The sequence below is a fragment of the Aquarana catesbeiana genome, linkage group LG11 (assembly GCF_042186555.1).
Source record: "Aquarana catesbeiana isolate 2022-GZ linkage group LG11, ASM4218655v1, whole genome shotgun sequence".
Classification (NCBI taxonomy): domain Eukaryota; kingdom Metazoa; phylum Chordata; class Amphibia; order Anura; family Ranidae; genus Aquarana; species Aquarana catesbeiana.
In genome coordinates this window covers 9,993,598-10,005,471 of record NC_133334.1, presented here as the reverse complement: position 1 = coordinate 10,005,471, position 11,874 = coordinate 9,993,598, and the positions used below count along the sequence as shown (strand labels likewise).

General features: G+C 36.9%; 1 protein-coding gene across 1 annotated transcript in view; it reads right to left on the bottom strand.

The window, feature by feature from the left end:
- Positions 1-889: 889 nt before the first annotated feature.
- LOC141112908 (vomeronasal type-2 receptor 26-like) overlaps positions 890-11,874 on the bottom strand; it is a 60,421-nt gene continuing 49,436 nt past the window's right edge. Inside the window, exons 5-6 of the mRNA XM_073606011.1 lie at positions 3,500-3,623; positions 890-1,794 (exon numbers count right to left, since the gene is read on the bottom strand). Of these exons, the coding sequence (XP_073462112.1) occupies positions 890-1,794; positions 3,500-3,623 (1,029 nt within the window). The remainder of the gene's footprint in view (positions 1,795-3,499; positions 3,624-11,874) is intronic.

The window sequence follows — 11,874 nt, the reverse complement described above, 5'->3', positions numbered from 1 at the left end:
TGATAGAACCAAAAAAACACTTATTTGCTAGAAAAATGCAACTTGTTTTTGACAAGTGGTCAGTGCCCCCCATCCATGTGCCTGGCCCCTAATCTACATGAAGGGTGCCAGACACATGGATAACAATGGGGAGGGAGGGTTTTAAACCACGTGATTAGAGCCAGAACCTCAAATAGGCTCCAAAAAAAGGTTGGGCTTGAGGTGCAGAGCACTGAGCCCCGAGCCCACCCAGTTTTGTGATGATAGCAAATTAATATTCACTATTGTCACACTGATCCTCCTCCCCGCCAATCAGGAAGCGGGCCCTGAGAGGCATCACTTGAATGGCTGAAAGGACAGGTGACCCTTTTGGATGCCTAGGAGGAGGAAGGAGGAGACGCACAGTGGAAGCTGCCATGATGCAGAGGAGGAGCCCATAGGAGCGCAGCCTGCCAGCAACCTAGATGGGATAAGTGTGGGGCTGGATGACCATAAGAGTCCCCCGGGGGAGCAGGTGATCCAACCGGCAGTGGGGGGGGTGGTTGTCTGCCCTCCCCAAAAAAAAACCCAGCTGCCAATGCAAGTGGTTTTAGCCAAAATGTGATTGGGGTGGTGGATCATTGGTAAAGCAGACATTCCATTCTCCTGGAAGCCCCACATTAAGTTTAATATGAAGGTACAACTCTTTAATATCACTGTAAGGCTGAGTTCACACTGCTGCATGGAGCGGCTCACAGCAAGGGTCCAATGCGTCCCTGTTCCCGGCTTTTTGGCTGAATTCGGACCTGAAACTAACCAGAAGACACACAGGACTCCTATGCAATTCACAATGGAGCAGCTCTCTTGACATGTGAACTGGATGCAGGGAAGCCCGCAACCAATTTGTAATAGGGGAACCCAGCCTAAAAAGTTATTTGCATCTGTTGTCAAGCAAATGCTTCCTTGAATTTAAGTTGGGTTGACAAAGAATTTTGTAACATTTTGGAAAAAAGATACAAACTAGAAGTCCAGCATTTGAGGTCAGGATGGCAAAAATCTCCACAGCCACCATATATTTCCCTTTGGTGCTCAGATAGGCCGGGATCATGGCAATCCAGACACTGCAGAACACCAGCATGCTGAAGGTGATGTATTTGGCTTCATTAAAACTGTCCGGTAATGTCCTTGCTAAAAACGCTGTAATAAAACTGAAAGCAGCCAGGATCCCCATATAACCCAGGACAGAGTAGAACCCGATAACTGTCCCTTCATTACACTGAACGATGATCTTTGTTTGATATGAGCATTTGTCCAACTCCTGGAATGGGGGAGAGATCGACAACCATGCAATGCAGATTAAAACTTGCAATGATGAGCAGATGAAGACAACAGAATTGGGCAGTTTTACTCCAACCCATTTTTTCCACACACTGCCCGGTTTGGTGGCTTTGAAAGCAAGCCAAATCATCACAGTCTTGCCCAACACAGAAGAGACCGCTATGGTAAAAAGAAATCCAAAAGATGTTTGGCGTAGCCAGCAGGTTGTATCCATGGGATGACCCAGAAACAAGAACACACAGAGGAAACCCAACATGATGGAGACCAGGAGGACAAAGCTGAGGCTCTTGTTATTGGCTCTGACAATGGGGGTATCTCCATATGAAATAAATACAGTCATTGTCAAAAAAGTTAAAATGCAAAGGAATAAAGAGATAACCATGAAAAATAAAGATAGATTATCAGTATAAGACAAAAACTCTATTAGCTTGGGATTACATTCAGTTTTGTTCTCATTTGGCCATTCGTGGTCCAGACACTTCATGCAGTTATCACTTCCTGAAAAAAAAAAACAATTGTTGAATTGTGTTTGAACTTAGTTTTTAATTTACACAGATTAAAAAGTATTTTAGACAAAAACTCCACAACGTTTTCATATGGAAAAAGCCAACGTAATATACATATTAACCATTTGACCTCTGGAAGGTTTAATCCCCTTCATGACTAGGCCATTTTTTTGCGATACGGCACTGTTTTATTTTAACTGACATTTGCGCAGTCATGCAACGCTGTGTCAAAATGAAATTTATGTCCTTTGTTTCCCACAAATAGAGCTTTCTTTTGGTGGTATTTGATCACCTCTGCGTTTTTTTTTTGTTTTTTTTGCGCTATAAACCAAAAATACTGTCAATTTTGAAAAAAAAGAAACAATATTTTTTTACTTTCTGCTTTAAAACATATCCAATTTAAAAAAATGTAAAAATCAAATTTCTTCATTTAGGCCAATATGTATTCTGCTACATGTTTTTGGTAAAAAAAATAAATAAAAAATTCCCAATAAGCGTATATTGATTGGTTTACACAAATGTTATAACGTCTACACACTATGGGATATATTTCAGGAATTTTTATTTATTCTTTTTTATACTAGTAATGATCAACTACTTATATCTGGACTGCGATATTGCGGTGGACAATCGGACACTGATATTTTTGTCACTTTGCGGGAACCAGCAACACCAAAACAGTGATCAGTGCTAAAAATATGCATGGTCACTGTACTAATGACACTGGCTGGGAAGGAGTTAAATATCTAGGACAATCATGGGGCTAGCTGTGTACCTAGCCTCTGTTTTTGTGTACTGTACTGAATCTCATAAAAGTGAGTACACCTCTCACATTTTGAGAGGTGTACTCTCCTTAGTCTACTTGTCTTCAGCAAACTGTTTGTGGGCTCTCTTGTGCAGCATCTATAGAAGAGGCTTCCTTCTGGGATGACAGCCATGCAGACCAATTTGAGGCAGTGTTCGGCGTATGGTCTGACCACTGACAGGCTGACCCCCCACCCCTTCAACCTCTGCAGCAATGCTGGCAGCACTCATACGTCTATTTCCCAAAGACAACCTCTAGATATGACACTGAGCACGTGCACTCAACTTCTTTGATGGACCATGGCGAGGCCTGTTCTGAGTGGAACCTGTCCTGTTAAACCACTGTATTGTCTTGGCCACTGTGCTGCAGCTCAGTTTCAGGGTCTTGGCAATCTTCTTATAGCCTAGGCCATCTTTATTTAGAGCAACAATTCTTTTTTTTCAGATCCACAGAGATTTCTTTGCCATGAGGTGCCATTTTGAACTTCCAGTGACCAGTATGAGAGCGTGAGAGCGATAATACCAAATTTAACACACCTGCTCCCCATTCACACCTGGGACCTTGTAACACTAACAAATCACAGGACACTGGGGAGGGAAAATGGCTAATTGGGCCCAATTTGGACATTTTCACTTAGGGGTGTACTCACTATTGTTGCCAGCGGTTTAGACTCTAATGGCTGTGTGTTGAGTTATTTTGAGGGGACAGCAAATTTACACTGTTATACAAGCTGTACACTCACTACTTTACATTGTAGCAAAGTGTCATTTCTTCAGTGTTGTCACATGAAAAGATACAATAAAATATTTACAAAAATGTTAGGGGTGCTATGGGTTTCCTTGCATTGCTTTTACCACCAACAGAAGTCTTAGAAAATAGTAGTAAAATCCACCTGTTTTATTGGACATCTCTCCTTCTGAGCATGGGACACAACCATGACAGCATTCATGTACATCTGAGCTCGGCACTTCTCTGTTTCCCGGTAAACAGTCCGCAGAACACTGCGATCTCGGGATCTAGACAAAGAGAATTTTTTGTTAATCAACTTTCAGGAAATACTTTTAGCCACTTAAGGACCAAGCCTATTTTTCACACTTGTTGACAAGTTAATTTTTTTTTTGCTAGAAAATTACTTAGAACCCCCAAACATTATATATATATATATATATATATATATATATATATATATATATATATATATATATTATTTTCAGACACCCTAGAGAATAAAATGGAGATCCTTGCAATATTTTATGTCACACTGTATTTTACAACCGCAATTGTTTTGTAAAAAATACACTTTTTTGAATTAAAAAAAATAAGACAACAGTAAAGTTAGCCCAATTTTTTTCTATGTTGTGAAAGATAATGTTACGCAGAGTAAATTCATACCCAACATGTCAAGCTTCAAAGTTTCGCTCAGAATGGCGACAAACTTTGGCACCTAAAAATCTCCATAGGCGACATTTAAAAATTTCTACAGGTTACCAGTTTTGACTTACAGAGGAGGTCTAGGGCTAGAATTATTGCACTCGTTGTAACGATTGCGGCAATACTTCAGATGTGTGGTGTGACAAACCCCTGTCTTTAACAGGACTATGTCCACCGTAAATGCTTCCTTTGTCCAAAACCAGCACTATCCAAGACCCTTTAGCCCACCCAGTCACCAGCCGTAACTCAGTGTAGGGTGAAAAACATCAGACTCTTTATTCAAACACATGTAACAACAGATATACAACTCAGCCACACTCCCCCCTCCCTTGGATTCAGGGTGGGATAAACTTTCCAATAACAATAGACACACAGGTCAGGTGTATTCAAACTTCTCATCAGTAAACAGTCTTAGGAGGGGCTGCTGGAGGAATTCCCCCCTCCACATAGACATACATCCCATAATATACTTTTCTCCCAAGGCAGACAGACACAACAGAACCATGGGATACAACCACACCCAAAGTGACTCCCGTCACGTGTGGTTTGAACACCTTTAACATATGTGAGCGTGACTTATGTGTGCGTTTGCTTCTGCGTGTGAGCACGGAGAGACAGGGGCACTTTTTTCTAATTTATTTTCATTTTTATTTTTCCGTTTTTTATTTTTACACTTTCCCTTTAAAAAAATTATTTTGGATCACTTTAATTCCTTTTACAAGGAATGTAAACATCCCTTGTAATATAACCTCAGATCTTACACTTAAAAGCAAAAAAAAAAAAAGATTTTTTTTTTCAATTTAAAAAAAGTTGTCCCTTTAAGGCCGTTGGGCGGAAGTGATGTTTGACGTCACTCCGGTCCTCCAAGGATATAGAGTTGAGTGGGGGCCATCATGCCCTCACTCGACTTCCTGTCCATCAGGTAAAAGGATTGGAATGTCTCCGCTTCTTCCAATGGCTCTGGAAAGCTGCGGGGATGCCCGGGATGTGGCAGGAGGCGGGGCACCTTTCCCGCCGCCTATAAAAATGATTTCCTGGCGAATCTGCCGCTTTTATCACTTATAGCACTTTTATCTTATAGCGGACCGCCCACCGGGGTTATGGCAGCTATCTGCTGCTATAACAACGGTATAACAATGGTATTTAATGTCAAAGTAGCGATGTATAACGAAGGTGGATAGTCTGGAAATGGTTTATCCACTTGCCGACCGCCTGCCGTCGTTATACATCGGCTGTTTGAAGAGGAATATCATTGTTATGGCAGCAGCTAGCTACCAAAACCCCAGTATCCTCTTCTTAGGCGGGAGGTCGGCTTTAAGATAAAAGTGGTCTCTGCAGCGGATTCGCCGCAAAATCACTTTTATCGGTGGTGGGAGAGGCCCCCCTCCCATGCTCCGGTGCCCTCCGCCACTTACCAGTGCCACTGGTAGCGGCGGAGGCGATCGGATCCTTCTCGGTCTGTGGTATGGAGCTGACTGAGGAGAAGATGGCCCCCGCTCGGCTCCATACCATTGCAGGGCAGAAGCAACGTCAAAACATCACTTCCGCCCATAGCTCCTAAAGGAACTTTTTTTTTTTTTCAAACAATATTTTTTTATTGCATTTTAGTGTAAATATGAGATCTGAGGTCTTTTTGACCCCAGATCTCACATTTAGAGGTCCTGTCATGCTTTTTTTCTATTACAAAGGGATGTTTACATTTCTTGCTATAGGAATAAAAGTGACACAATTTTTTTCTAAATGTAAAAATAAAAAGTAAAATAAATAAGAATTTTTTTTTTTTTAACGCGCCCCATCCCGCAGAAATGAACGCATACATGAGCAACGCCCGCATATGAAAACGGTGTTCAAACTACACATGTGAGGTATCACTGCGATCGTTAGAGCAAGAGCAATAATTCTCACCCTAAACCTCCTCTGTAACTCAAAACATGCAACCTGTAAACATTTTTAAACACCACCTATGGAGATTTTTAAGGGTAAAAGTTTGTCACCATTCCACGAGCGGGCACAATTTTGAAGCGTGACATGTTGGGTATCAATTTACTTGGCATAACATTATCTTTCACAATATAAAAAAATTGAGCTATTTTATTTTTTATTTTTATATTTTAATTCAAAAAAGTGTATTTTTTCCAAAAAAAGTGCGCTTGAAAGACCGCTGCACAAATAAGGGGTGACAGAAAGTATTGCAACAACCGCCATTTTATTTTCTAGGGTGTTAGAAACAAATATATATAATGTTTGGGGGTTCTAAGTAATTTTCTAGCAAAAAAAATAATTTTAACTTGTAAACACCAAATCTCAAAATGAGGCTCGGTCCTTAAGTGGTTAAATAACAATATAATCCCTTTATTTAACAACTTTAGTACAAGCCTGTATATACCCCTTTATTACCAGGTCATCCTTTCAGGATAGCTTGACTAGAATATACCATAGCCATGCCACACTGTGCCCAAATTAATTGTATATATATATATTTTTTTTTATGTAAATAATAAAAAAAAATTAGATTTTAGATATTTAAGGTTGCGTAGTAAAGGCCCAACTTCTGTTCAGCATAACTGTAAAAACACATTTCCACCCTGTTGAGATACACTTTAATCTTTTTAATGTTAACGTCTGCAGCACATTGCTCCTTAATTTATGGGACTGCAAGCAGTAGACATGTGCACTGCTGAAAAATTACGGTAATTCATTCTGGTTTTTGTTTAATTTGTTTTTTTTTGGGGGGGGGGGTTCTGTTTTTCGGGTCATTTGTTATGATCGAAATTCAAAAATTTGAAATTTGAAAATTTGAAAATTAATAACTAACTAATAACAACTGACTATTAAATTATAGGTATTGGAATTTCCTTTAAAATTTGGCTGTTAGGGAACGTAACAAATAAAAATGTATCCAAAGTTACGAATTATCCGAAATAGCAAATGCCGCATCTAAACAAATGGAACATAATTAATTAATAATAATAAATAATAATAATAAAAAAGTTTTTATTATTCTTATTTTATATTTGTTTAGATGCGGCATTCATTATTTCGGATAATTCGTAACTTCGGATAAATTCGTTACGTTCACGTTCAACATCCAAATTTTAAAGGAAATTACAGTACCTATAATTTAATAGTTAGTAATAATTATTATTATTAGTTAGTTAGTTAGTTATTAGATTTTTGGGTTTTGGAAATTTTCAAATTTTCGTTTATTTTGGATTTTCATTCTTTTGAATTTTCGGAATGCCATGTGTGAGAAATAACTTGGTAACATGCCAATTTTGTGGAAAAATTTCTTCATTTTCCAAACAATTGTGGGAAAAAATTGCAACTTCAAAAAACTTGCCATGTCTCTTACTAAATAACTTAGACTGCCTTCTTTCCAAACAGGGTCATTTTGGGGGTATTTGTACTGTCCTGACATTTTTGGGCCTCAAGAAATGAGATAGGCCAACAGTTGATATACTATTGATTGATCAATTTTAAATGATACGTAGCCTAGCTTGTAGGCACTATAGCTTTAAACAAACATCAATCATCATGCACTTATCAGGATTTTTTTACCAAATACATGTAGCAGAATACATTCTGACCTAAATTAATGATGAAATGTGATTTTGTTGGATTTAAAAAAAACAGAAAGTAGAAAATATTTTTTTTTGTTTTGTTTTTTTTTTTTGCTCTTTTTTCGCCTATATATAAAAAAAGACTCCCCTGCTGAATCGCCGTAGCTGTATGGCGGGCACTTTAAGGGGGTATAGGGGGAGCGCCCGTCGCGGTAGTGAGGAACCGATGCGCGTTTCCAGCGGCTGTGATGTCCGCTGGGCACACCGATCGCTCCTGACAAAGCCAAAACGAGGATCTGTGTGTGTAAACACACAAATCCACGTTCTGACAGGGGAGAGTATATAGGAACACCGATCAGTGTCCTCCCCCAGGCAGTCCCATCCCCCCACAATTAGAACAAACAGAGGGAACACATTTAACCCCTTGATCGCCCCTAGTGTTAACCTCTTCCCTGCCAGTGAAATTTATACAGTAATTAGTGGCTATTTATAGCTCTGATCGCTGTATAAATGTCAGTGGTTCCACAAAAGTGTCAAAAGTGTCCGATCTGTGTGCCGCAATGTCGCAGTCCCAATAAAAATTGCAGATCACCACCATTATTAGTAAAAAAGATGCTATAACTTTTGCGTAAACCAATCAATATACACTTATTGCGATTATTTTTTTTTACCAAAAATAATTAGAAGATTACATATCGGCCTAAACTGAGGGAAAAATTTGTTTTTTTTTTAAATTGGGGGATATTTATTATAGAAAAAAGTAAAAAATATTGATTTTTTTTTCAAAATTGTTGCTCTTTTTTGTTTATAGCGCAAAAATTAAAAACCACAGAGGTGATCAAATACCACTACAAGTAAGCTCTATTTGTGGGGGAAAAAGGACGTAAATTTTGTTTAGGTACAGTGCCGCATGACCACGCAATTGTCAGTTAAAGCGACGCAGTACAGTAAAAATGGCCCCGTCAGGAAGGGGGTAAATCCTTCCGGGGCTGAAGAGGTTAAAACGCATCTAGAAATTTTAATTGCACCTTCATAGCACCCTGAAAATGAGCCTTTTGTTTCCTGTTTTTCTCTCTTCAGAACTGTATATCTGCAGTGTAATATCATCTAAGGCACTGCTGCCTCTGACTGATGGTCTCACTAGATGATTTGGAGTGAGATTTGTTGATGTCACTACTGTGCTGATCACTGTTCTTCTTGCTAGAAAGAAAGCTGTACATGAAGGCCTGCAGTGCAGAGATCCCCCTGCTTCTTATTTGCCTATTCAGTGGATCTTTGCTTCCTCCGCATCTACTACTTCTATCTAAACATTTCCCAACATTCATCAAGGGGGTAACTCTGACATTACGAAGCAAAACGCTACTCCTATACCAAGATGGCCACCTTTACAGAGACCTGACAAAGCGGAATAAGCCAGTGATAGGGAAAGATCACAGGCATCTTACACAATACAGGTCCTTGTGTACCATTCGCTGAACGGCTCATGCCGATATACGTCGGCAAAGTGGCACAGGTGCACAAAACAATGTACCCATACGTTGCTGCGTCATTCCCGAAATGGGTTAATTTACACCTCTCACATTTTAAGAGGTGTAAATTTGCTGTCCCCTCAAAATAACCGTGGAACTACAATATTCCATCCATAATTCTCATGTAGAAAAATAATTATATGCATATTCCTATCAAAAATGGGTTAAATATCTTCCTATGTATGTTTAACTGTAATATTCCACCCATAATCCCCATGTAGAAAAATAATTATCTGCATAGTCTTATCAGAAATGGGTTAAATATGTTCCTATGTATGTTTAACTGTAATATTCCACCCATAATCCCCATATAGAAAAATCATTTTATGCATATTCCTATCAGAAATGGGTTCAATATGTTCCTATGTATGTATAACTGTAATATTTCACACATGATCTGCATGTAGAAAATTATTATATGCATATTCTTATCAGAAATGGGTTAAATATGTTCCTATGTCTGTTTAACTGTAATATTCCACCCATAATCCCCATGTAGAAAAAGTTATATGCATATTCTTATGAGAAATAGGTTAAATATGTTGCTATGTATGTTTAACTAGAATATTCCACCCATAATCCCCATGTAGAAAAATAAATATATGTACATTCTTATCAAAAATAGGTCACATATGTACCTATGTATATTTAACTGTAATATTCCACCCATAATCACCATGTAGAAAAAATGATATGCATATTCTTATCAGAAATAGGTTAAAAATGTTCCTATGTATGTTTAACTGTAATATTTCACCCATAACCCCCATGTAGAAAAATAATTAGATGCAAATTCTTATCAGAAAAAGGTTAAATATGTTCCTATGTATGTTTAACTGTAATATTCCACCCATAATCCCGATGTAGAAAAATAATTATCTGCATAGTCTTATCAGAAATGGGTTAAATATGTTCCTATGTATGTTTAACTGTAATATTCCACCCATAATCCCCATGTAGAAAAATCATTTTATGCATATTCCTATCAGAAATGGGTTCAATATGTTCCTATGTATGTATAACTGTAATATTTCACACATGATCCGCATGTAGAAAATTATTATATGCATATTCTTATCAGAAATGGGTTAAATATGTTCCTATGTCTGTTTAACTGTAATATTCCACCCATAACTCCCATGTAGATAAATAACTATATGCATATTCTTATGAGAAATGGGTTAAATATGTTCCTATGTATGTTTAACTGTAGTATTCCACCCATAATCCCCATGTAGAAAAATAATTATATGCATATTCTTGTGAGAAATTGGTTAAATATGTTCCAAGGTATGTTTAACTACAATATTCCACCCATAATCACCATGTTGCAAAATAATTATATGCATATTCTTATCAGAAATAGGTTAAACATGTTTCAATGTATGTTTAGGTATGATATTCCACCCATAATCCCCATGTAGAAAAATATTGATATGCATATTCTTATCAGAAATAGGTTCAATATATTTCTAAGTATCTTTAACTAGAATATTCCACCCATAATCCCCATGTAGAAAAATAATTATATGCATATTTTTATCAGAAATGGGTTAAATATGTTCCTATGTATGTTTAACTGTACTATTCCACCCATAATCCCCATGGAGAAAAATAATTATCTGCATACTGTTATCAGAAATTAGTCAAATATGTTCCTATGTATGTTTAACTGTAATATTCCACCCATAATCCCCATGTAGAAAATCAATGATATGCATATTCTTATCAGAAATAGGTTAAATATGTACCTAGGTATATTCAACTATAATATTCCACCCATAACTCCCATGTAGATAAATAACTATATGCATATTCTTTTGAGAAATGGGTTAAATATGTTCATATGTATGTTTAACTGTAGTATTCCACCCATAATCCCAATGTAGAAAAATAATTATATGCATATTCTTGTGAGAAATTGGTTAAATATGTTCCAAGGTATGTTTAACTACAATATTCCACCCATAATCACCATGTTGCAAAATAATTATATGCATATTCTTATCATAAATAGGTTAAACATGTTTCAATGTATGTTTAGGTATTATATTCCACCCATAATCCCCATGTAGAAAAATATTGATATGCATATTCTTATCAGAAATAGGTTCAATATATTTCTAAGTATCTTTAACTAGAATATTCCACCCATAATCCCCATGTAGAAAAGTAATGCATATTCTTATCAGAAATAGGTTATATATATACCTAGGTATATTTAACTACAACATTCCACCCATAATTCCCATATAGAAAAATAAATATATGCATATTCTTATCAGAAATAGGTCAAATATGTCCTAATGTATATTTAACTGTAATATTCCACCCATAATCACCATGTTGCAAAATAATTATATGCATATTCTTATCAGAAATAGGTTAAATATGTTTCAATGTATGTTTAGGTATGATATTCCACCCATAAAAAAAAAAATATTGATATGCATATTCTTATTAGAAATATGTTCAATATATTCCTAAGTATCTTTAACTAGAATATTCCACCCATAATCCCCATGTAGAAAAATATTGATATGCATATTCTTATCAGAAATGGGTTAAATATGTTCCTATGTCTGTTTAACTGTAATATTCCACCCATAATCCCCATGTAGAAAAAGTTATATGCATATTCTTATGAGAAATAGGTTAAATATGTTGCTATGTATGTTTAACTAGAATATTCCACCCATAATCCCCATGTAGAAAAATAAATATATGTACATTCTTATCAAAAATAG